The 26,340-nt window shown below is 47.8% G+C and overlaps 2 protein-coding genes and 1 long non-coding RNA gene across 4 annotated transcripts in view; 2 read left to right on the top strand and 1 right to left on the bottom strand.

The window, feature by feature from the left end:
• Positions 1 to 11,089, top strand: part of SLC5A4 (solute carrier family 5 member 4) — a 53,781-nt gene extending 42,692 nt beyond the window's left edge. Inside the window, exon 15 of the mRNA XM_003821490.4 lies at positions 1,143 to 11,089. Coding sequence (XP_003821538.2) covers positions 1,143 to 1,354 — 212 coding nt within the window. The 3' untranslated portion in view covers positions 1,355 to 11,089. The remainder of the gene's footprint in view (positions 1 to 1,142) is intronic.
• The window catches only part of LOC129395156 (uncharacterized), a 60,453-nt gene extending 45,446 nt beyond the window's left edge, over positions 1 to 15,007 (bottom strand). The window contains exons 1-2 of the long non-coding RNA XR_008622650.2: positions 14,472 to 15,007; positions 12,312 to 12,452 (exon numbers count right to left, since the gene is read on the bottom strand). This is a non-coding gene — a long non-coding RNA (uncharacterized LOC129395156). The remainder of the gene's footprint in view (positions 1 to 12,311; positions 12,453 to 14,471) is intronic.
• Positions 15,008 to 16,123: 1,116 nt separating this feature from the next.
• On the top strand, positions 16,124 to 23,701 carry RFPL2 (ret finger protein like 2). Of its 2 annotated transcripts, XM_034948608.3 has the most exons (5): positions 16,124 to 17,078; positions 17,169 to 17,386; positions 19,646 to 19,791; positions 20,946 to 21,236; positions 22,788 to 23,701. In XM_034948608.3, exons 2-5 carry the CDS (start codon positions 17,268 to 17,270, stop codon positions 23,399 to 23,401), a joined length of 1,170 nt encoding a protein of 389 aa, XP_034804499.1. In that variant the 5' UTR covers positions 16,124 to 17,078; positions 17,169 to 17,267; the 3' UTR covers positions 23,402 to 23,701. The 2 variants fall into 2 exon arrangements, with proteins under 2 accessions (XP_034804499.1, XP_034804495.1); XM_034948604.2 differs by lacking the exons at positions 16,124 to 17,078; positions 19,646 to 19,791 and having other exon boundaries at positions 17,245 to 17,386.
• The last annotated feature ends 2,639 nt before the right edge of the window (positions 23,702 to 26,340 follow it).

Below are 26,340 nucleotides of genomic sequence, written 5' to 3'. Positions count from 1 at the left end.
GTGTCTACTTATCCATCTGTGCTGCCTCTATAGTTGTGTTATCCTTTCAATCTCTAGTATATTTTGTGATTTATCTTTTTTCTTAATCTTACTAAAGATTTGTCTAGTTTACTTTTCTCAAAGAACTAACTTCTGGCTTTGTCATTTCTATTATTTTCCTTCTTTTCTATTTCATCCTTTCTGTTTTTATTTGTATTCTCTTCCATTTACATTATTTAGGTTTATTCTTCTTTTTTTTTTTTTTCTAAGTCGGATATTAACTCATTCATTTCTGGTAAATTTGGAAATTTGACTTTTCTTTTGATTTTTCTTTTCTATATAAATAAGACCATATACATTTCCCTCAAAGTAATACTGTTTTAAATCTCACAGCTTTTAATTTGTATAATTTTCACTATCATTTCTTTTTAAATATAATCTTACCTTAATTGTGATTTTTATAAACATTTGAGTTTAGAAGTATTAAATTTTCCAGTGCTGCAACAGATAGCCATATACATGAGTCTTTCTGTATTTTTGCCAGTGTAAGCTGGGGATAGATTCTGTGGAGTTCCGTTGTTGGGTCAAAGGGTTCATGCCTATATGATTTTGCAATACGCTACTAATTCCTCTCCAGAGGGGACTTGCTTCCCTAGCAACAATATAGAAGAGTGCCTGTTTCCATGCAAACTCACTAACACAGTATGTTGTGAAACTCCTGTATTTTTCCCACTGATAGATGAGAAAGTGGTATAGGTTTAGTTTACATTTCTCTTTTTTGAGTGGGCTTGAGAACCATGTGTCTTTTTTCTTTCAACTGTTTATTCATCTCTCTAACATGCTGACATGGGGCTGTTGATAGCCTTTTCTTACCTATTTTTAGAAACCCATTATATATTAAAGATATTAAACCCTTTGTAATAGAATATGCGAACGTTTCCCCCATTTTGTCATTTGTTTTTACTTTGTTTACTGAACTTCGTGCCATGCAAAAGTTGCCTGTTTTTATATGATTAAATTTATCTGCATTTTCTCAGGGATTCCTCTTAACACTCCCAGCTGATTGTAATCATTTTTTACAGTCATAGGTACTACACTGACAAGGATTTCTAGTTCCTTTGTGATCTAGATCTTCTGCAATCATTTGCTTATCTTTGTTCCAGATTATCCTGAGAAATCACGTGGATGCCTCAAGAAAGCTTATGACTTGTTCTGCGGTTTGCAGAAGGGACCCAAGCTAACCAAGGAGGAGGAGGAAGCCTTGAGCAAGAAGCTCACAGACACGTCTGAGAGGCCCTTGTGGAGGACAATAGTGAACATCAACGCCATCCTCCTCCTGGCTGTGACGGTCTTTATTCACGGCTACTATGCCTGAACTCTATCTGAGCCATTAGAATAATGAATAATTCTTAATAATGAACCAAAGGATAATTTTAGTGATTTTAATTTTTTTTTTTTTTTTTTTTTTTTTGAGAGGGAGTCTCGCTCTGTCTCCCAGGCTGGAGTGCCGTGGCGCTATCTCGGCTCACTGCAAGCTCCGCCTCCCGGGTTCACGCCTTTCTCCTGCCTCAGCCTCCCGAGTAGCTGGGACTACAGGCGCCCGCCACCACGCCCGGCTAATTTTTTGTATTTTTAATAGAGATGAGGTTTCACCGTGTTAGGCAGGATTGTCTCGATCTCCTGACCTCGTGATCCACCTGCCTCGGCCTCCCAAAGTGCTGGGATTACAAGCGTGAGCCACGGTGCCCGGCCATTTTCATTTTATAGTATGTTGTGTGGCAAAAAAAAAAAAAAAAAAAGAGCAGTTGGTAATTTTATCTAATGAGATGACTACAGACTTGATATTTTGCTTTTGTTGTTCCTTTGTGTCACTAAGAGTTGATAATTTATAAAACTGTGAAGTGACCTCTACGTGTGTAAACAAGACACACAGGTCTAAATTCTATTGTTCCAGCTGTATTGAGGTATAGTAAACAAATGAAAATGGTTTATATTTAGGATGTACAACGTGATGATTTGATATATGTATACATTCTGAAACAGTAACCACAATCAAGTTAACTAACACATCTATCACCTCACATGTTTACCTTTTCTGTGTGTGTGGTGAGAACAACTGATAGACTCTTAGTAAATTTCAAGCACACAATACAGTATTATTAGCTACAGTCACCATGCTATCCTTTGCACCCTCAGAATATATGCATCTTATGAATGTTTGTACTCTGACTAATACCTCCCCAGTTACCTACCCCTTCGCCCCAGGCAACCATCATCTACTCTCTGCTTCTATGAGTTCAACTTTTCAGTGCAGCACTGTTCACAAGAGCTAAGATACAGAAACAATTTAAGTGTGCTGTGATGGATGAATGATGAGAATGTTGTATGTATACATAATGGAATACGATTCAGACATAAAAATGAAGGAAATCCTGCCACTTGCAACAATGTGGATGAACCTGCAGAACATTATGCTAAGTGAAATAAGCCAGACACAGAAAGACAAATGCTATAGGATCTCACTTATATGTGAAGCCTTAAAAAGAAAATGACCAGGTGATATGGTTTGGCTGTATCCCCACCCAACTCTCATCATGGATTGTAGTTCCCATAATCTCCACGCGTTGTGGGAAGGACCTGGTGGGAGGTAATTGAATTGTGAGGGCGGTCATCCCCATGCTGCTGCTGTTGTGATCGTGAGTTCTCATGAGATCTGATGGTTTCTGATGGTTTTATAAGGGGCTTCCCCCTACTTCGCTTTGCACTTCTTTCTCTCGCCGTCTTGCGAAGAAGGACGTGTTTACTTCCCCTTCCACCATGCTTGTAAGTTTCCTGAGGCCTCCTCAGTCATGCTGAACTGTGGATCCATTAAACCTCTTTCCTTTATAAATCACCCAGTCTTGGGTATGTCTTTATTAGCAGTGTGAGAACAGACTAATACACCAGGCAAATTTCCCTACCTCATACTTGCTTTCTGAAGTTTCCAGAGATTTCCATTTGAAAAGAATGCCTCTTCCAACTCTGCCTCACCTAGTAACCTTCTCATCTACACCACAGTGACTTCTCCTATGAAGCGACCTTCACTCAGTTATTTCAAGGATTTAAAATATAAAAATGTTTTCTAATAGTTGACAGGGGGGTGAACTAGAAATATCCATTGTAAATATCTTTTAAATATACTGGAAATTATTGCTTACATCTTAAAGCCATTTGTCACTGAATACTAAAACATCAAACCATTGATTTTTAACTGCTTCATTAAAATATAATTCACATACTATAAAATGTATCTATTTAAAGCATATAATTCAGTGTATTTTAATATATTCACAGAGTTTTGCAACAATTATCACAATCCAATTTTAGATATTAACATTTATTAGCATCCTTGAATATACATATTTCTCTGTCTTTATTTCTGTTTTAACACAGTGAATGACAATTATCTCTATGTAGAATTGTAGAGAGGTTTAAAACACACCTTTTTGTAAGCAAGTCAACAAACTAAAATATGTTTTAATAAATTACGTAAGAAACATGGAAGAGGGCCGGGCGCGGTGGCTCACACCTGTAATCCCAGCACTTTGGGAGGATGAGGCGGGCAGATGACGAGGTCAGGAGTTCGAGACCAGCCTGGCCAACATAGTGAAACTCTGTCTCTACTAAAAATACAAAAAATTAGCTGGGTGTGGTGGCACACGCCTGTAGTCGCAGCTACTCAGGAGGCTGAGGCAGGAGAATCGTTTGAACCTGGGAGGCGGAGGTTGCAGTGAGCCGAGACCTCATCACTGCACTCCAGCCTGGGTGACAGAGTGAGACTCCATCTCAAAAAAGAAACATGGAAGAGAGAGCACTTTCAGCACATGCTGGAGACTGTCTCTTCCTGGGTAAAAATAATGAAAATTAAAGAAACATATCCATCATATTGTTATAAAAATTCGAACAATGCCCTTGGGTCTGTAGAATTAAATATAATACTCTTCACTGACAACCTAATCCTCTCATCTACTGTCACTAACTTCCCAAAGAAGTGTTGACAAGTTAAAGCATATGTTCTAGTAAGTAATTTTTCTATTAATTTATATACATATGTAAACATACACATACATTTACAAAATGCAATCTTCCTTTATGTGTTATTTTGTGACTGGCTTTTACATGTAAAATATATCTTGGAGATCTTTGCCTATCTGTACAAATAGATCTCTCTCATTCTTCTTACAGCTGCACTATTGTTCCATAGGATAGTTCACTATAATTTGGCCACTTTTCTACTAAGGAGCATTCATGTTGGTTTCAATTATTTGCTATTATCTACAATACTCAAATAGACATACCTGTATATTCATCTTTTGACATATTTGCTAGTTTTATTTTCTTTATTTTCCTAGAAATGGAATACTGGAGCAAAGTGTACAAGCATTAATATTTTGATTAAAAATTATGTTTCAAAAAGGATTTGCCAATTTATATTCTCATCAGTATATGAGAGTTTTTATTTACTCACATGCTTGACTACAGGGTATATTACCAATCATAGTGAATTTTTGTCAATTTGATGATTGAAAAATAATTTCATTTTTTAAATTGGTATTTCTTCACTTACTAGTGAGATTGTATATATTTGCATGTATTTATTAGCTATTCATATTTTTTCTGTGAATTACTTGATATCCTTTACCAATTCTCTAATTCATTTACAGATATTCTTTACGTAGTCTATATATTTATTATTTGCATATGAATAGCAAGTATTTTGTCTTAAAGTCTATGTCTTGCCTTGTAACTTTATGTTGTCTTTCATTGTACAGAAGCTTTAATTTATATTTAGTCAAATTGTTTCTTTTTCTCTTATGACTTCTGGGTTTTGTGACTTACTTTCAATTGTCTTTTCAGGGTTTTGTTGTCTGTTTTGTTTGAAATGACATACTGAAATCCTACGTTATATTGCAATTTACTTTTTTCTCTTTATACTGCATTGTGGACATTACTAAGCCTAACTAATTAGATCAAATGTATTTATTTTAATTTCTGCCTAATTTATAATATTGAATGTATGTTATTTCCTTAGCAATTCCCGCTTTTTCTTTTATTTCTTTTTTTTTTTTTTAAGACAAGTTCTTGCTCTGTCACCCAAGCTGAAATGCAGTGGCACTATCATGGTTTGCTGCAGCCTGCAATTCCTGGGCCCAATGATTCAGTAAGGCCAGAAATTAAAAGAACAACTTCTGGGCCAAAGAAATCCTCCTGCCTCTGCCTTCCAAGTATCTGGGACTACAGGCACATGCCACCACACCCTATTTTTTTTCAGAGATGGGATCTTGCCATGTTGCCCAGGCTGGTCTTGAACTCCTGACTTCAAGTTACTCACCTCAGCCTCCCAAAGCGCTGGGATTACAGGCATGAGCCACTGCATCCAGCCAACAATTCCCCTTCAGATGGACATTCAAGTTAAGTACTCTTTGCCACCACGAATAGTGTTGTAGCAATCATCTTTTACACTGGATGGTTTCATTTCTACAGGACAGAATCTTTGTAGTGGTATAACTTAGCCATAGTTATGTTTACTTACACTTTTAATAGATACTGATTAGTTACTTTCCAAAAAGTTGAAGCAATTCATATTCCCATCAACAGGGAACAAGCAGGAGGACTGTTTCCCCTGCAGGCTCAGTAGCAACAAAAGTTGTTGCTTTTTCAAAAAATATACATATCTTGCTAATTCCCTTGGTGAAAAATCTCACGGGAGTGCTAACTAATCAGTTATTTTAACTTCAATTAGTTGCCTATTTATAACCTTTTCCTATTTTTCTATCAAGTGGTTTAAGGTGAGGAACATTCTTAAAACAGGAAACCTAAAAATAATAAACACATTTTGTATATCAAAAGACAGTGCAAATGAAATTGAAAATGCGGAGTCCAAAAGATATTACAAAACAGGAAAAAAAAGCTCCCATAAATAAATGAGAAAGAGACAAGTAAGCCTAACTGTTGAACTGCATTTGGATAGGAAGAAACAGACTTGGGCTTCCCTGCTATATATATAGATATATATGTATACATATATATACACACACATACATATAGTGTGTATATATATAGTGTGTGTGTATATATAGTGTGTGTATATATATAGTGTGTGTATATATATATAGTGTGTGTGTGTGTGTATATATATATATATAAAACCTCCTTGGAATAGACAATGTCTTCATACAGAGGACACAAAAATTACCAATCATAGGAGAAAAAAGCAATATATTGGACTACATCAAAACTGAAAACTTCTAGCCAACAAAAGTCACCTTAAAGGAAATGACCAAACAACCCACAAAATAACTGAAAATACTTAGAGTACGCACACGTCTGACAAAGGAGTTGTATCTGGAATAAAAAGACCAACAGGCCAACTTCAAGGTGACTGACTAGAGGTGCCCAACATTTGTCTCCTCCACAAAGAAGGAGCAAAACAGATAATCACATGTCAAATAGAGCATCTAACAGAGAATGCTGGAATTCAGCGGGGAAGTGACAGAACCATCCGAGATATAGAAGGAGAGAAAAGCAAGACCAGATGAGCTCCCCAGTGCAGGGGAAAAGGTAAGTGAGAGATTCCCAGGGGTCCACATTCCCACCACAGATTCCTGCAACCCTGGCCATGGGAGAGCCCCTCAGCTCTTGTGGGCCCTGAGACAGCATAGGATGCTGCCTGTACTTGTCCACGCAATGGCATTGTTCCAGAGAGGGAGTCGTGCTGGGTACCACACACTCACTTTAGATCCAAGCAGCTCCAGCACATGCCATTTTGAGAGCCCAGCCCCCATGAGGATTGCCTCTTGCCCTGGGGCCCAACAGCCCTGCATCTCCACATCCCTAGAGCCCCCCTGACATCTCCCCTTATCCACTTAGAGGGCTACAGCAGCATGATGCCGGCTAGACCAGCGGTGTGACCGGGTCTCCAGCACTCTAGCCCACACAAGAGTCCTACACCCCAGGGAATGGGCGATGCAGTGCACCAAGGAGGCCAGCTCCATGACAAAGGAAACCCAAGTGCATGAGCCTGAGAGCCATCTGCCTGTGGCTGCTGCCACTGACAGCAACCCCACATCCCACCCCCAGCAGCAGGGCTGACACACAATTGCACGTACCTTCATTGTGTCTGGGAACCAGCCCACCCAGATACTGTCCCAGGGCTTGAGGGAAGACGTGCCCCACTCGCCGCTGCTGCACTTCCAGGCAAGCACCTGGGAGCCTGAGGATTGTTCTGCCCCACCTGCTGCCGTGGGCACAGGCATGAACCATCAGGAGGCCCGCCAGCAGACCCAGCGCCACTTTGTGACACAGGCTCATACAAAAACCCCTCCCTGGGATGCCCCTACCCCCAGCCCCCACTGCAGCTGTGAGGAAGGAAGCTCTGGCCACTCCCCCTGGTGGCATCTGCTCATTGAGTCCACACACCCCTCACCCTCACCCCCACAGATAAGGGGACAAGTGACATCCTGTGACCAGCAGCAGGATCCCTGGAGGACATCGGCGTCTTGGGTTTGGTTTTCCCACCAACCATCATGCAGTCATGGGGATGAGTTTATCAGAGGGCATTTATGCCACTAGGAGGAATTTTCATGGACAGGGATACCTGGTCTCCCTAAGGGAGTTGACTCAACACTGATTGCTTGTTGATACCATGGGGTGATGCAGAGAGTACCCTCTCCCTCCAGGGAGAAGCTGGTTACCCTAGAGTGCAGTGTCCTGGGAACCTTCCCATTAACCTAGCCCTGACTCCAGGAGTTTCAGCCCCATCTTCCCAGGTCTTGACCCAGTTGGGACGGCCCTGGCCAGTGAGGCCCGGCTGGTCCCCCTCAACAAAATGGAAGCTCCATCCTTGATCCCTGGACCTCTCAATCTGGTTTTACATTGGGTAGGTCAGGTGGGGTGATGGCTACCATTTCCTTATTCAAATGGGGGACATGAGAGAGTCTCCAGAGTGTGGTCCTTAAATACCTCCTCCTACTAAGGGAAGTGGGATCAGTGGGGGATCCCAGGCCTGGGGCAGGAAAGGGACATGACAAGACAGGACCTCTCATCCTCTGAGAAATCAGGAGCCACTGAAGCTTCCGGAGCAATGAAAGAAAATGAGGTGCCCCCTGAGGAGGTGCTCAGTGGGCAAATGTTTATGTTTTGTAGCCACATCATGATCACCAATTCAATATAACTGCAGTGGATCCCACATGTCAGATGTCCTCACATGCTGGAGCTCGCTCTGGCTCTATGTTGTTCTGTTCACCCTCGAGTATGGCCGAGCACCAGATCGTCCATTATCAAAGTGGTGAATAAAAGGGAAGAAACTACTTTTCTTCCTTTTTTCCAAAGCAGGAAGCACACTCCTAGGTTCATAGCACAGCTGCTGGGCCCTCCCTTCACCGACACACTGTAGCACTCACGAGGAGGTGAACGGAAGCCTCAACCCTCTGTCTTCCTTCTTATCTGAAGCACAAAGTTATCGATCATCAAACACAGCTAACGTCACTAAAAGAATGATGAACATGGGTGGCTTTGCTGGAAGTAACCACATGTCCTAGGAAGCAGTTATGCCAGTGTCCAGCCTGAACCCCACTGAGCCTCTTGATGCTAGAACAATTTTTCAGGAAAAGAGAAGCTAAAGGAAGCACTGGGTTCCTGCTCAGGGAGGCAGTGGCTGCATCCTGACCGTGGGAGGGTCTCAGGACCAGCTCTCCGCTCCTGCCACTCCTGCCTTGCCAGGAAAAGCCTGACAGCCATTTGGGAGACAGCTGCAGATAGAATGGGCCTAAAAACACATTCACCACTGATAACATCAAGTATTTACTCCACATAGAAACTAAAGTTAAATCCACAAATACATAACGCACCACGAAGTCAACTAAAAATATACACAATGAAATTCACAAGACATTTGGTGAGACCCTCGTTAACTGTTTTTTCGTGTCAAGAAATCATTGATTCTCTCCATTTAAGTTTGTGATGGCTTTCGCATTTGCTTCAGACTATTGTCTGAGGGAATCGTTTACTCTGTTGTGGGTGAGTCAACATCATTTGAAAATCAAAAATTATGGGGACTCGGTGATGGGAACCTTGGGGACATTATTATTCTTTCATCTCCCTATTTTTGTGTTCAAAGATCTTCATAATAAACATGTACAACTTATAAAAAGAGGGTGAAGCTTGGGGACAGCGTCCAGGGGTGGAGTGGACCCTGGCAATGTGCCCAGGAGGCCCATGGAGATGAGGGAGACCTGGGTGATCCCCTCTCCCATGGGCTTGAGCTGTCATGTCCTGGAAATGGGTCATGCAAAGGTGAAGGGACTCTGAGATGCCTGAAATTCAGTTCAGCTCACAGCTGGGGCAGGGATGGCTGAGACTGAGCTCCACAGGGACTTTCTTTCTGCAGCATTGTGGAAAAATCCCCCAGACCTTGCGTCTCTGTCCCTGCCCTTGCTGGGCTACATCGCTGCTCTGGTGAAGGCAGCTGCCTTCACAGCTGCTGTGTCCCTGATGAACAAGAAACGGTGAGGGTCCCAGGCTCAGGCATTATGGATTGACCAAAGCAACCAAGGCTTCTGAGGGGCTAAACTCCCCACTATCAGGGACTCTAAGATGAGGGTGTCTCTGAATGAGACTGCAGGTGCCCATGGTGAGGGGGTGAGGGGACTGAACAATGGGAGGGAGGGACAGGGTGAGTGGGGCCTGGCAGGATGGGGTTGTTTGGGGCAGTTGAGACCCCTTGGATGCCTGGCCTTGCCTGTAGCCCCAAGGTCACACTCACCCTGCCCTGTCCTTATGGGACCCAGTCCTGACTCTAGTCCAGAATAAGACTCTGACAGACTCCCCCCGACAACCACAGGATGCACATTCTGTGCCTGGAATGGTGCCTTTGCTCATTTGACCGGATCCTCCCCTCACACGGGCTGACCATCACAGACTCAGCCACGTACCAAGCACACACTCACTCCACCCCAGAGCCTGACTTCAGAATTAGAAACTTTATGGTTGAGATCTCAGCCACGTGCCGGTTAACTTTGGACCTCACCCTGAGCCCATGTGATTACAACTGATCATCTGTGTGCCTCAGTCTCCTCCCGAGTCCCAGAGCTAGTGACATGAACACCAGTATCTTACAGGAAGAAGGCACTGTGGTCCCAGAAGGAAAGTGAGGTACGGAGACCAGGCTTAAGTGACAGGAAGTGGCAGCTGTCTCAGCTGTTTTGGAAGCCTGAGAACTGATTTCCCGGCCCTAAAGTGAGGGATGCTGGCCTCATGCCCCCTCAGGCCAGGACCCTGCACTGAGTGCCTGCGGACATATTTAGACAGCACATGGCCTCTGTTGGCACTGTCTGGGGACAGCAGAAAAGAGTACTGGGGAGTGGACATGGGAAGATTCTATGTAAAATTCAACAAAAGTGAACTTTCAAAAGAGCCCATAGGGCCCTCCCAGGCCTGCCAGGCCAGCTCACAGCTCCAGGTGGGCACCCCAAGCATCTCAGAGCCACAGAACAGCCACAGCAATGTCCCTTGGGAAGCAGCACCACTTGCCACTTGCTTTGGCTGTGACCTGCATCTCTGGTCTGCTCTCTGTGCATCTTGGCTAAAAGACAGCTGGGAAAGAGGCCACACTCTCCTCCAGGAAGAGGGGCCCAGCAGAAACTGCATTAGCCAGGCACGCACCAGCTGCCCGACCTGCTCAGGAATAGCATGCGCCACATGCCTGACCAAAGGCCTCTCCCCAAACCCTCTTCTCCCTTGGAGACCAGGACCCTGGAGTCACTCTCTGGAGATCTGGCCAATAACCCCCTGGACCCCAGGGCTGTTTGTGGTTCCCTTGGAAGAAGTAGTAAAGGGCCCGAATGCCTGCAGCACATGCCTGGGGGCTAGACAAGGACACTGACCTGGAAAGGCCTTCCTTCACACCCTGCTGTGGGGCTTGTCGCTCTCCATGCCTTCTCTGCTGCTTCCCTGCTTGACTTCAGCCTCACAGCATGTGGGGTATAACTGGCATGAGGGGCAGGAAGGTGAGGAGGAGGTCCCTAGGCAGGTGCGTGGCTGCAGCACAGAGAGACCAGTGCTCACCGGGCCTGGTGCTTGGCATACTCAGGGGCCTGGAGGATGGGTGCATGGAGTTGGTTTGTGGGAAAAATGAGGCCTTGTTGTGGCAGGGGATGGGGAGCTGCCTGGGCCTGGCCTTCGGTCTGGCAGGGATGAACACCTCAGGATGTGCAGTACCTGGCCCTCAGTCTGCCAGAGATGAATACCCCAGGCTGTGCAGCAGCTTCGGTGTCATCCAACACCACACTGCCTAGGCAACACCTGCCCACAGTGGCTTGGACAAGATGCCCCTGTCAGCCCCTGGGCTGTAAGTCAGTGGGCCAGCATCTGCCCAAGGCAGGAATCCTGGGAGGGGCTGGCCATTGTCCCTCCTGACTCAGTTGCTCTCAGCTCCCTACTGTGCTATCAGGTGCTCTCAGGACAGATGCTTCCAGGACAGGCTCTTCTACAAAAACGGGGTTGCCTCCTGGGCCTGGAGTCACACCATAGACAAGGAGGCTTTTGGGCACCTAGGCAGGGTCACTCTGCACACATCTCATGAATGAAAATCCTCATCAGAAAATACATCACCATTCCTCCAGGATGTGACTGTTTCTAGAGAGGGCCCGGTCTCTATCTCCCACTCCCTCCTCCACATGCTACAAGAAATAGAAGCAGCCACATAAGAAAATGAAGAGGAAGAAGAAAATGATGATAAGGAGAAGAAAAGAAAAAGAACAGGCAAGGGAATCAGGAGGCCTATTACAGCTTTTCTCCCCTCCCTGATTCATGAAATTTAAAAAAGCCCAAGACTATCCCAACAAAAAACAAGCAAAAAGATACACAAATAGTCGCTACCCAAACTTTGTTAATAATGACACAATGCTGCCACTCACGCCTGGCTCAGGACCTACCAGGAGGAGGGCGCCCTCCAGATTCTGCAGGAGAAGCGGAGGAGACTCCTCCTTCCCCAGGCTGCGCCTCCACCGCTGCCCCAGAGGCCCACAGCTTCCAACCCACCCCAGGCCAGGCCCAGCCAGGCGGGTCAGCCCTGCAGCGCTCCTACCCGCCTTCCCAACCTCCAGACTTGCTGCTGCTGCCACCACTAGCGCTGATGCCAATACAACCACTGTTCCTGTTGCCCTCGGTCCACTGCTCCACCCTACAAGGCTCCTACCACCTGGATACCGCAGCAGCCCTGCCCTTGCCCAGGCAGCAGCCAGCCGCCCTCCTACTGCTCTGGCACTCTGCAGTCTCCATTGCTGCTCTCCTACCGCTCTGGTGCTCTGTAGTCTCCATCGCCATCACCAACTACAGCAAGGTGAGCTGTGGTGCCCCCAGCTCCAGCCTCCAGCATGGAATAAGTGGCTCCTCCTCCTGGCACGGAGCAACTGGGCAGGCAAAGTCAGATAAGCCTAGAACAGGATGCAGAGAGTGGTAGCATTAGAGTCTCACCTTGTCATGCTGGCCACTAGGTGGCAGGGGCCAGTTTCAGCAAAGGCACTCACACCTACCCTCCAAAGTCCAGCCTCCCTTTTTGGCCCAAGTTCACCAGGAACTGGGGCCTGGGGTGGGGACTGGAGACACCACAGTACAGCGTCCGGGCTTCCCACTCGGCACGAACCGCTGGGCCCACCCCTGGCTGCGCTCCTCAGGAAGCAGAAGCAGCAGAAACTCAACCCCAGCCAGCCCTCCCCACCCAAGTGCCGGTACCTCTTCCTGACACCTCCACCCACAGGGCCCTGTCACTCTGTGATGTCCGCTACTGTGTGCCCAGGGGTCCCAGACGGTCTCAGCAACACATGGTGAGAGGGCGCGCGCCTGGGAACCACAGCGGGTCTAGGGGCCGGGCCGTGCTCAGGATCCCCGCAGAAATGCTGTGTGCTGGCCAGGAGCAGAAGGAGATGGCCCTCTAGAGACTGGAGTCCCTCTTACCTCCTCTGACCACCGCTGTCACTGACACCTCGGCTGCCCACTACCAGGGGGACGGTGCAGCCCCCGATAGCGCCCCCGACCCTCCCCCACAGCTGGCAGTGTAGCACCGGATGGCAACCCCAACCCGCCCCTGCCTCGGACACTGCAGCACCAATGGCACCCGCAACCCACCCCCTGCCTTGGGCAGCGCAGCCCGGGATAGCGCCCCCAACCCGCTCCCTGCCGTAGGCAGTGGCTGTAGACAGTGTAGCCATGGGTGGCGACCCCAACCAGACCCCTGCCGTGGGCAGTGATGCCCCAATATGGCACCCAAATCGCCCCCTACCCCGGGCAGTGCAACCCTGGATAGTGCCCCTACCTGCTCCCCACCAGGAGAAGCAGCCCAGGATAGCACCCTCAACCCACTTCCTGCCTCCAGGCAGTGCAGCCACAGACAGCACCCAAACTTCCTCCCCACCTTGGGCAGTGCAGCCACAGACAGCACCCAAACTTCCTCCCCACCTCGGGCAGTGCAGCCACAGACAGCACCCAAACTTCCTCCCCACCTCGGGCAGTGCAGCCACAGACAGCACCCAAACTTCCTCCCCACCTCGGGCAGTGCAGCCACAGACAGCTCACCTAAACCACCCCCTGCCAAGGGCAGTGTAGCCCCCTATAGCGCACCCAACCTGCCCCTGCTGCAGCCAGTGCAGCCCCAGATAGCACACCCACCCGCTCCCTGCTAGGCAGTACAGACCCCCGATAGCACCCAACCCACCCCTCCACCACAGGCAGTGTACCCGGCCCTCAGTAGCGCCCCCAACCACCCCCCCACCCCCTCTCCATGGGCAGTCCAGCCCCGGTACCAATCCCAACAACCCCCCACTACCTGTCTCAGTGTAGCCCCCAGAGGGCGCCCTCAACACCCCCCTCCCCACTGCCAGCAGTGTAGCACCCTATAGTGACCCTAACCCGTCCCCCACCACCAGCATTGCAGCCCCAAATAGTGCCCCCAACCCGCTCCCCACTGTGGGCAGTGCAGCCATGGATAGTGTCCCCAGCCAGCTCCCAGATGCAGGCAATGATGCCCTGGATATCACACCCGCCCCCGTCCACCACAGGCAGAGTAGCACCGGATAGCAGCACCCACCCTCGCCACCAGCAGTGTTGCACCCACTAGCCCCCCACAACCTGTCCCCAACAAGGGCATTAGGGCATTGCAGCACCTGATAGTTCTACTAACTCACCCCCGCCCCCCGGCCGCGGGCAGTGCATCCCCAGATAGTGCCCCCAAAACTCCCCACTGCCTCAGGAATTACAGCTTGGGATAGCGCCCCAACCCATCTCCAGCCATAGGCTGGATAGCGCCCCCGGATAGCGCCCCCACCCCACTCCCCTCAGCGGGCAGTGACGCCCGAGGTACCACAATCAACCAGCCCCCCAACACGGGCAGTGACGCCCTGGATAGGGCCCCCAACCCGCCCCCCACGCCACAGGCAGTACGGCCTGGGATAACGAACCTATTCTGCCACCTTTTCACCATTCTGACTGCGCTGTAGTCACTCTCGCGGCCACCAACCGCAGCAGCGAGGTGAGCCACTGTAGGCTCCAGCCTCCAGCATGCGCGGTAGATGACTCTAGCCTCTGGCATGCGCGGCAAGTGGCTCCTCCTCCTTCTCCTCTAAGCCGGGCACAGAGCAGCTCCGCAGGCCGACGCAGATGAGCCTGGAAGGGCGAGCCACCCCTCTTGGCATCCTTTATATACTGAGTTTAATGCAAATGAAGTTTCTCGACTACATAGTCTGATCGGATGAGAGAAACCTCTAGGCCTACTCTGATTGGGCTTTGTTATCTTGTTCTGATTGGTTATCCTAAGACTTGCTCTCATCCAGTCAGAACATGAAAATAAAGCACAATCAGAGTAGACCTAGAGGTTTTTCTCTCATCCAATCTGAACATGTAGTCCAGAAACCTTACTTGCATAACCTCGGTCTGTGGGGGGAGGGGTTCTTGCCATTCCAGGCACTTCTGCGTCTGCCAGCCCATCTGCTCCATGCCCAGGTTAGAGGAGGAGTCACCTGTCCCACGCTGGAGGCTTGAAAGCCTGCAGCAGCATGGCTCGGCTCGCTGCCGTTGGTGGCGGCGAGGGAGACTAGACCGCAGCCAGAGTGTAGAAAGGTGGCGGGGTGGATGAGCTATCCAGGGCTCACTGCCTGCGGCAGGGGGCGGGGAGGGGGACAGGTTGGATGCACGATCGGGAGCTGCACTGCCCGAGGTGGGAGGAGGGGCGGATTGAGGGCGCCATCGTGGGCTACCACCCGGTGGTGGGAGGCGTATTAGGGGCAGTATTGGGTGTTGCACTGCCCACAGCACGGGAAGGTTGGGTGCTTTACCGGGCGTCATTTCCCGCAGCCGCGGGGTGGCTTGCTGGGGGCGCTATCCGTGGCTGCACTGGTCGCGCTGGGGTACGGGTTGGGGGCGCTATCTGGGACATCAGTGCGCATGGCAGGGAACTTGTTGGCTGTGATATCCGAGGCGTCACTGCCCTTGGCTGGGGGCTGGTTGGGGGCTCTATCTATGGGCTACACTGCCCACAGCCAGGAGCGTGTTGGGGCGTTATCGGGGCGGACTGCCAGTGGCGGGGGTGGGGGTGCGGGTTGGGTGCTATCGGGGGGCTTCACTGCCTGGCAGGGAGTGGGTTGGGTGCGCTATTTGGGGTTAGACTGCCGGCGGTGGTTGACTCGGTGGGAGGTGAGGGGCAGAGGGAATGGGTTGGATGCACTATCGGGAGCTACACTGCCCGAGGCGAGGGGGAGATGGGGGCGCCATCGTTGGCTACACCGCCTGTAGTGGGGGGCGTGTAAGGAGCAGTAGTGGGTGTTGCATTGCTCATGGCGGGGGAGGGTTGGGTGCGTTATCCCGGGCGTCATTTCCCGCAGCGGCGGGGGCAGTGGAGGGGCTTGTTGAGGGCGCTATCCATGGCTGCACTGGTCGCTGAGGGGCAAGGGTTGGGGGCGCTACCTGGGACATCAGTGCCCATGGTGGGGAACTTGTTGGGTGTGTTATCCGAGGCATCACTCCCCATGGCTGGGGGCTGGTTGGGGGCGCTACCCATGGGCTGCACTGCCCACAGCCAGGAGCGTGTATGGGGCATTATCGGGGGCGGACTGCCAGTGGCTGGGTGGGGAGGCGGGTTGGATGCTATGTGGGGTTGCACTGCCCGGCAGGGAGTGAGTTCGGTGCGCTATCTGGGGTTGCACTGCCGGCGGTGGGTGGCAGATTGGGTGCCCTATCGCTACACTGCCGCGGCGAGTACCGGGTTGGCGGCGCTATCCTGGGCTACACCGCCGGTGGCGGGAGGCGTTTTAGGGGCGCTATCTGGTGCTGCACTGCCCGCGCAGGAGTTGGGTTGGGTGACCTACTCCAGGCGTCACTGCCCGAGGCTGGGGGCTGATTTGGGGCGCTATCCCGGGAGTCATTTCCTGTGGCGAGGAGCTGGTTGAGGGTGGTATCCGTGGCTGCACTGCCCACAGCACAGAGCGGGTTTGGGGAGTTATCCCGGGCTGCGCTGCCCGTGGCAGGGGGCAGGCTGCCAGCGCCATTGGGTGCTGCATGTACTAGGCACGGACGAGTTAGGGGCGCCATCTGGGACTGCACTTCCGGTGGCGGGCGGTGGAGGTGTCAGTGACAGCGGTGGTCTCCAAGAGAGCAGCGGTCCTCCTCTTCCCGGCCACCTCCTCCTGTTCTTGCTCAAGTGCGGCGGGCGCACAGCATTTCCTGAGCGCGGCAGGGGCCCCAGCCCCGTGGTGCTTCCTGGACCCGCCTCCTCTTGCTCTGTGTTGCAGAGACCGCCTGGGACCCCCGGGCACGCAGTAGTGGACACGAGGAGGCTACAGGGCCCTGTGGGTGGAGGAGGCATCAGGAACCGGAACCGGCACTTGGGTGGGGAGGGCTGGCTGGGGTTGAGTTTCTGCTGCTCCTGCTTCCCGAGGAGTGCAGCCAGGGTGGGTGCAGCGGTTCCTGTGGAGTGGGAAGCCCGGGCACTGTGGTGTCTGCAGTCCCCACTCCAGGCCGCAGTTCCTGGCCAGCTTGCGCTAAAAGGAGAGGCTGGACTTTGAAGTGTGGGTGTGAGTACCTTCGCTGAAACCGGCCCCTGCCACCCAGTGGCCAGCATGACAAGGTGCGCTCTAATGTTACCACTCTGCATCCTGTTCTAGGCTTTTCTGGCTTTGTCTGCCCGGATGCCCAGTGCCCTGAGAAGGAGCTACATGCCACATGCTGGAGGCTAGAGCCTGTGGCACCATGATTTGCCTCCGATGGAGGTGGCTGAATTAGGCTTCCCAGAGACTGCAGTGTCCCAATCCAGGATCTGTCTATGTGCTGTATTGTGTGGCCACTGGGACTTTGCAGACATGATGGTGATAAGGAGCCTGAGGTGAGAGACAATTCTGGGTTTTCCACATGGCTCCAGGGTGGGGTCTTTATAAGGGAAAGAGGAAGGCAGGAGGAGGGTCACAGTGAGAGGAGGAGATGTGGGGATGGAGGGAGAGAGAAGGAGAGAGGAGTCCAGGGAGAGGAAGACAGAAAGTGGGGGGAGAGAAGATCAGGAGAGAGATCTGAAGATGCTGAGCTCTGGCTTTGTAGTTAGAAGAAAGGGCCAGGAGCTGGGGGCGTCCTCTAGAAGCTGGAAAAGTTCTGGAAATGGATTTGTCTCAGAGCCCCCGGAAGGAGCCCGGCCCTGCTGGCACCCTGATCTTAGCAGCTCAGACCTCATTTTGGACTTCTGACTTCCATACCTGGGAGAGAATAAATGTGTGTTATTTTAAGCCACTAAATTAGGGGTCATTTGTGACAGTGGCCATAGGCAAGTCAAACAGGAGCCGTGGGAGAGACTCACCCAGGATGCCCCTCGGCCCCTCCCTGGCCCCACCCACAGTGACACAGGCCTGCTGCTGCTGGTGCCCCCAGTTTTCTAACTCCCTACAGAGCAGGGACAATGCAAGAGGGGCTGGGTGGGGCTGGGCTCTGTTCTCTGTCTCCACACCCTCCTCTCAGAGAGCAGCTGGAGCCCCAGAACGTGGGAGCCTCACAGAGAAAGTCCTGATGTGGGACCTGGTTTTCCACCCGAGACCCAGGATCCAATAAAGAAGTGTTTCTATAAATGATGCGTCCTCCAAAGAAGGCCAGTGACTTTCTGTGCCAAGTACCTGAGAGAATCGCCATGTCCTAGAGCTGCCAGGCAGCTGTAGGTGCACTCACAGACACAGGTCACCTGTGCATGTGTCAGAGACCAAATCCCATCAATATTGAGGCCTTGGTTAAGACAGGTCCTCGCTTTTAGTTGTGAAACCATGCCTGGCTTCAACATTGAGAAAACCAACTCTCCTTGACCAAATGCTTTACATATTCTCATAGAAATAAGGGAACACTGGTCAGGCACAGTGGCTCACACCTGTAATCCCAGCACTTTGGGAGGCCGAGGCGGGCGGGTTACCTAAAGTCAGGAGTTCAAGTCCAGCCTGGCCAGAATGGTGAAACCCCGTCTCTACTAAAAAAAAAAAAAAAAAAATTAGCCAGGCATGGTGGCACATGCCTGTAATCCCAGCTACTCAGGAGGCTGAGGCAGGAGAATTGCTTGAGCCCAGGAGCCGGATGTTGCAGTAGGCCAAGTTTGTGCCACTGCACTCCAGCCTGGCTGACAGAGCAAGACACTGTCTCAAAAAAAAGAAAAGAAAGAAATGTTTAGAGTGTGCTAATTATCCTGACTTGATTATTACACATGCATGTATCAAAATATTACTGTGTGCCAGAAATATGTACAATTATTACATGTCAACTGAAAGTAAAGAGGAAAAAAAAGTAAACCAAAACAAGACCTGAGTGTCTCAGAGTCCTCTAATCCCATGAGGAATCATATTTAAAGCTGACCAAAATTAGGTCTTTATTTTTAATTACGCAAAAAGAGAAAATTCCTTTAATATGTGCCAAAGGGATAGGGAAAATGATAAGATTATATTCAAATTATTTGAAATTTGAAAACAAAGCAGTAAAGATCCCACTACACAGAAAGGCATGAAGACGAAAAGATTCGGGGTTGATTCAAATGGAAGAAAGCACAACTCACTTCACAGGTAACAATTTTTATTTGAAAACACAGGTTTCACAAGAAAATCATCTTTTTTTTTTAAATTGTGACTTTTATCTTAACACTCTGTGAAGTACTCAAGGTCCAAGAAGCTTAATGGTCATTTGTCAAAATAGTAATTATCTAATTTTTTCCTATGAATTACAAAATTTTTTCAAAACCGGAAATAAACCAATGGAGACAAATAAAAAGTACCTAGAATTTCCTCAATGGAATGCCTGCCCTTATTACCTTTGAGTCTGATGTATATGAATTTAAATCATTTTGTAAAATTGCAAATCCAATCATACTTAATACTTTAGGATTCCAAGGAAAGCTTGAAGCCTACAACATATTACAGGAATTATTTTTACTGACAACTGATGGAAACATCTCTAAAATAAGCTTTTGAAGTTAGTACATTAAGCCTAATTTAATATAAAGGCAATTTAATCTTATTTTCATATGAAAGAAAAATACACTGTCAGGATGAAGGATTTACTGAAGTTATAATTAACTGGAGATATATCACCAGTAAAAACCTAATTCCCTGTTATAATTAAATCAAAGCCTCATCAGGTTAGAGGGTGTGGAAGGGCGTGACCCAGTGGGAGGTGGGAATCTCACCAATAAAAGGCCCTCGTGTGCCCCTTCCCCACAAGACCTGAGGGCCCAGTGGAAGCAGCTGGAGGACAGAGGAGCTTCCAGCAGAAGAGGTGAGCCCATGCCTGTGTGTGTGCTTTTCCTCCTTAGATGCCTAGAAATGGGGGTTATGCCTTGGGGGATGAATGAGAGAAATTCGTAATTAATGAATTCAACAAAGGCTGTCTGAGTGCTGCCTCAGAGTTGGAAACCAGTCACCCTGGATCCCCAGTCTAGGAGTGTAAGAGTGGTGGCAGTGAATTTGGTATTCATTTCCAAGGCTGGAGAAGGATGTGATTTTTTTTTTTTTTTTTTTTTTTTTTTGGTGAGACAGGGTCTTAACTCTGTTGTCCAGGTTGGAGTGACCTGGCGTGATCTCTGTTCTCTGCTAATTTTTGTATTATTTGTAGAGACGGGGTCTTCCTGTGTTGCCCAGACTGGTCTCAAACTCCTCGGTTCAAGGGATCTTCCTGCCTTGGCCTCGCAAAATGCTGGGATTGCAGATGTGAGCTACTGCATCCAGCCCCTCTTTTTTTTTTTTTTTTTTTTTTTTTTTTTGAGATGGTGTCTCACTCTGTTGCCTAGGCCGGAGTGCAATGGCAGGATCTCGGCTCACTGCAACCTCTGCCTCCCAGGTTCAAGTGATTCTCCTGCTTCAGCCTCCCAAGTATCTGGGATTACAGGAGTGTGCCACCACGCCTGGCTAATTCTTTTGTATTTTCAGCAGAGATGGGGTTTCCCCATGTTGGTCAGGCTGGTCTCGAACTTTTGACGACCTCAGATGATCCACCCACCTTGGCCTCCCAAAGTGCTGGACAGGCATGAGCCATCGTGCCCGGCCTCCCAGCCCCTAATTCTTATGTTCATCAATCAGTCTCTTGCTGGGGTTCCCCTAGGAGGAGGTGAAATGACCCCAGCTCGCTGTTCCTCACATGGGTGCTGCCATGTGACTGGCTCAGGCTCAGTTGCTGGGTCACCAGGAGAATGGACCCTTCCTCCACCTCAGCTCAGAGCACAGTGATGATTCGTGACTTTCCCAATAGAACTTCAAATCTCTGAAGACGGGGGGTGGGGAGATGTGCTTGAGTGTTTGTACTCATGGTCTTATTCTCGGAGTGACAAAGCTGGAACACAATACCTCTATGCATGAAAAGGTTGTCACTTGTCACAACTAACAGGCTTTCACCTCATGGAAATTTTCTTCCCTTGTGTACTTTTCCCCTGGCAGTGGACATGGCTGCACTCTTCCAAGAAGCAAGCAGCTGTCCCGTCTGCTCAGACTATCTGGAAAAACCAATGTCCCTGGAGTGTGGATGCGCCGTCTGCTTCAAGTGCATCAATTCACTGCAGAAGGAGCCCCATGGGGAGGATCTACTTTGCTGTTGCTGTTCCATGGTCTCTCGGAAGAACAAAATCAGGCGCAATCGGCAGCTAGAGAGGCTGGCTTCCCACATCAAGGAACTGGAGCCCAAGCTGAAGAAGATTCTGCAGATGAACCCAAGGATGCGGAAGTTCCAAGGTAAGGCATCTGTATACCCTGCCCCCTTCCCAAGACCAGACCAGGAAAAATCATTTGTGCAGTTGGCCCCTCATTCCACATGGGGATTAGCTGCTGTCTGGCACCTAAAATTGAGATGCTTCTTCATCAGATTCTCAGCCCTGATAACATACAGAATCACCTGGTGATGTCAAAAACAAAAACAAACAAAAGCCCGACGTCTGTGTCATGGGTTAGACAAGGGATTCTCTAAACTTAGTGTGCTCAGATTACCTGGGGATCTTGTTAAAATGCAGATGCTGAACTGGGAAGTCTCAGGATTGATCCCACTGGCTTGGGGACTTTGATGAGTAGCAAAAACATAGAGCAACTGAATTTGAATTTCTCTCTAGCAAAGGTTCCCAGGACTCTAACATTAAAATGGGCCTGGTAATTCTAATGCACGGTGAATATTAGCACCCATTGTACAAACAACCTTACCCCAGGGTTGGGAAGAGTTGGGAATGGAGCACCTATGGTGTTTGTTTCTGTGAGTGTGGGGAGAGTTTCAGACAGTGGTCTCCTCATCCATGCACCATGGGCTTCAATAGTGGTCCTGGCTACAGAAAATACTATCCGTCTCTATAACTCTGGGGAAAAGGGACATTTACATGAAGAGATTATGGTCAGCCTGGGCACAGAATTACACCTATAAATGGTGGTGGGCCCCTATGATGTCCCTGACACTGGTAGCTTCTGCCCTGACACCCACGATCTCTACTCTTCCATCTACCCATACCTGACTGTCTCTCTGCCGAAATATGGAGGACAGATTCACCCTGCCCAAGTCATGTTTGGAACCCTCTTCCTCCTTCCTTATCCATGTCCATTCATTTCATTCCCTAATTCACCATCAAACAGCAATCAGTCTCCTCAAGTCTTACTGTGATCTATAAAACCTATATTGGTGATCATATCAGTTTTTTGACTTGAAGGATCATATGTTCTGTAGATTTTTTTTTTTTCAGAATGTTCTGGACAATTAATTTTCTCTAGGCCAGATCACACTGCCTCCTTCCTCTGTCATCACATTGTCAGCTGCAGAGATATTCCATCTGCTGTCAGAACTGTACACGATTAATTTGTTTACAAACATGGAAAACAAAGGCCTGGAATCATGCTCTAGATACTATTTAAATTGAAGCAAAAAAAATGTGGAAACAAACATCATTTAATATCGACCACTTGCATTGTCTTACCATTTATTTGTTCATGCATCAAGGTGGTAGAAAGGGGGGCATGGTGTGTGCCTTCAAAGACCCTCCACTCTAAATGAAGAAAAGGCCAATGAAGCAAACACATGACATAAAGTAAAATAAGAATTGCTACTGTGAATAAGGGTCAGGTATTGCCACAAAGCATACCTATGAGAATTTGAACTAGTCAGGGAAGTTACCTCATGAAGTTTGGATTTTGGGGGAAGAAGAGAATTAAAGAAACTAAAGTCAAGAGATATTTGGGCCTTTGAAGTAGAAGAGAGGCATAGGGTTGGCCTCTGTCCATTTGCTGAGCAACTATTTTTCCTTTTCACAGTGGATATGACCTTGGATACCGACACAGCCAACAACTTCCTCCTCATTTCTGACGACCTCAGGAGCGTCCGAAGTGGGCGCATCAGACAGAATCGGCAAGACCTTGCCGGGAGATTTGACGTGTCCGTTTGCATCCTGGGCTCCCCTCACTTTACCTGTGGCCGCCACTACTGGGAGGTGGACGTGGGAACAAGCACAGAATGGGACCTGGGAGTCTGCAGAGAATCTGTTCACCGCAAAGGGAGGATCCAGCTGACCACAGAGCGTGGATTCTGGACTGTGAGTTTGAGGGATGGAAGCCGCCTCTCTGCCAGCACGGTGCCGCTGACTTTCCTCTTCGTAGACCGCAAGTTACAGCGAGTGGGGATTTTTCTGGATATGGGCATGCAGAACGTTTCCTTTTTTGACGCTGAAGGTGGTTCCCATGTCTATACATTCAGGAGCGTCTCTGCTGAGGAGCCACTGCGCCCATTTTTGGCTCCTTCAATTCCACCTAACGGTGATCAGGGTGTCTTGAGCATCTGTCCTTTGATGAACTCAGGCACTACTGATGCTCCAGTCCATCCTGGGGAGGCCAAACAAACCCCCACTGCAAAAAAACAAAAAACAGGGTAAGAAAATTACTTGGGTGGGTAGACTTAGGAACGCTCTACTTGGTAAAAGCATTATACAAAGTCATAGGAGAAAAATATGGGACATTTCTTGATTGTACTTAATCTAATTTGATTAGATTATAGAGTCCTAAGTATTAATTATTGCCACCATCAAACTCATTGAGTCCTATGGTTCACATCTTGTTTCCTATAGAAATGTCCTGTATTCTGGGATCAATTTCCAAATGCTTTATTTTTTATTTCTGCAAGTTCAAATTAATGTATTATAGAAGTTATGAGTTAAATAAACATTGGAATATCACCTAATGGATTATGTGACTTTCTTTCCTCAGCCTCCTGAGTAGCTGGGATTACAGGCACCCACCACCAACCTCAGCTAATTTTTTGTATTTTTAGTAGAGACAGGGTTTCACCATGTTGGCCAGGCTGGTCTCGAACTCTTTACCTCATGATTCACCCGCGTCGGCCTCCCAAAGTGCTGGGATTACAGGCATGAACCACTGCACCCAGCTGGATTATATGATTTTCTAAATGATAGGAGTGCAATATATTTTATTCATAGTAAAAGTGTGAGTGTGTGTGTATACGTGTGTGCGTGTGTGTGTGTGTGTGTATTTGAACAGAGAGCTGGATAAATGCCTATGTCCTATCCAGAACTGAAAAGACAAGTTGTTGCCGTCATTGCTCAGTATAGGTAACATTTTCCTGGATGTGTGTTCATCTACATTAACAATGATAACTCCCCCCAATTAATTATTGTAATTATTAATTGTAATTGTTACAATTAATAAATATGCAGGCTAACAAAGCAAAAAAAGATAACACACATTACTAATATCAGAAATAAAAGAGGGGCCATGTCTACCAAACTGCTGGTCATTAAAAGGATAATCAAGGACTGTTATGGATGACTCTATTCCCACAGTTTGATTACTAGGTGAAATGTTTCAATTCCTTGAGAGACATAATCTTCCCAAGGTCACACTAGAAACAGCCTATTAAGTGAATTAACATTAAGAACATTCCAAAAAAGACAACACCAGAACCAGGTGATTTCTCTTATGAAATCTACCAAATTCTTATGAATCCCAACATATTTTCACAATATAATCCAAAAATTGCACTCTTAGGTATATACTCAGTTGAGATGAAAAGTTATGTCCACACAAAGCCTGCACAGGAATGTTTACAGCAGCTTTATCCATAACCACCCAAACTAGAAGCAAGATGTTCAAGAGGTGAATGAAAAAAATCATCATCCATAAAACACAATATTATTCTGTGATTTAAAGGAGTTCTCCATCAAAGCATAGAAAAGACAATGGCATGTATCAGAAAGACTGTGAGGGCATGCCTTCATGTGGATGAGACACACAGAAAGGCAGCAAAGCAGGGTGACTTTAAGTATATTGATGAGTGAAGTAAGTTCAGCTGAAAAAGCTACATAATATTTGGTTGGTGCAAAAGTAATTGCGGTTTTTGGCATTTAAAGAATGGGAAAACCGCAATTACTTTTGCACCAACCTAATATATGACTCCAACTATACGACATTCTGGAAAAGGCAAAACCAAGGGAACAGTAAAAATATCCATAGTTGGCATGATTTCTGGAGAAGAGGACAGAGATTCATAAGTAAAGAAGAGGGAATTTTTGGAGCAGTGAGAATATTCCTTATGAGTTCGAAATGGTAAACATAACATAGTAAATATTTCAAAATTCATAGAAATGTGTAACAGGAAGAAAGAACACTATGTGAATGACAGACTTTAGATACTAATGTATCAATATTTGCCCATTAATTTTAGCAAATATAACACAGTAATGTAAGATGTGAATATTAGGTGGAATTATAAGGTAGGATGAGAGAAGAGAATGATGTCGGAACTTTGTGTATTACATGCTCAATCTTTATGTCAATCTAAAACTCTTGTTTAAAGAAACATATTCATTTTTTAAATTGTAATATAGCACGACTGTTTCAGGGAGATCTCTTCACAATAATGTTCAACAATTGAGTCATGTTTAGACATTAGCTTGAAAGATTGTCTATTAAATGTGAACCAGAATTGACTTTTAAATGTGTATTTAATTTTGTGATTTCAGCAATACTTCTTGACTAGGCGAATAAAAACTGGCACATTTGAACATATGGCTTAACTGATTCATAGCTTCCTCTTACACATGGGACACTGACTATAATCCATAATTGTTATTCTTAAATCAACGTAATAAATTTCCATGGTACCTTCATGTGGGTGCACCTGGTGGTTTTCCCAGAGTCCAGGTTGTGTCATGTGCCTCTTGGTGTAGACACTGTATCTTCTGAAAGTCTCTATCAGAGAAGATCCTGGTTAATCTTTTTGCAATGCAGACAGCCATTGATACGTTACTGACAGAAAGACCAGAGGGAGAATTGTGATAATTGGTTCTAACTTCTGATCCCATTGTTTACTGGCTTCCAAGTAGAGCCATCTGAATCAAAGTTGGGTCTCAGGAAGATCATGGAGTTCAGTGAGCACTTTATAAAGTGGATTAGAAAGACTAAGTGGGCGAGGCCGGGTGCGGTGGCTCACGCCTGTAATCCCAGCACTTTGGGAGGCCGAGGCGGGCGGATCATGAGGTCAGATCGAGACCATCCTGGCTAACACGGTGAAACCCCGTCTCTACTAAAAATACAAAAAAAAGCAGCCAGGTGTAGTGGTGGGCGCCTGTAGTCCCAGCTACTCGGGAGACTGAAGCGGGAGAATGGCATGAACCCGGGAGGCGGAGCTTGCAGTGAGCGGACATCGCGCCACTGCACTCCAGTCTGGGTGACAGACTGAGACTCTGTCTCAAAAAAAAAGAAAAGAAAAGAAAAGAAAAAGAAAGACTGCATGGGCGATGGCTTCACATAGATGAGACGATACAGAAAGGCAGAGGGCTGGTGTAGTAGGGGCCTG

Source organism: Pan paniscus, chromosome 23 (assembly GCF_029289425.2).
Source record: "Pan paniscus chromosome 23, NHGRI_mPanPan1-v2.0_pri, whole genome shotgun sequence".
NCBI classification, from domain to species: Eukaryota; Metazoa; Chordata; class Mammalia; order Primates; family Hominidae; genus Pan; species Pan paniscus.
Note: the sequence above shows the minus strand (reverse complement) of the source record. Positions and strands in the feature narration are given on the sequence as shown.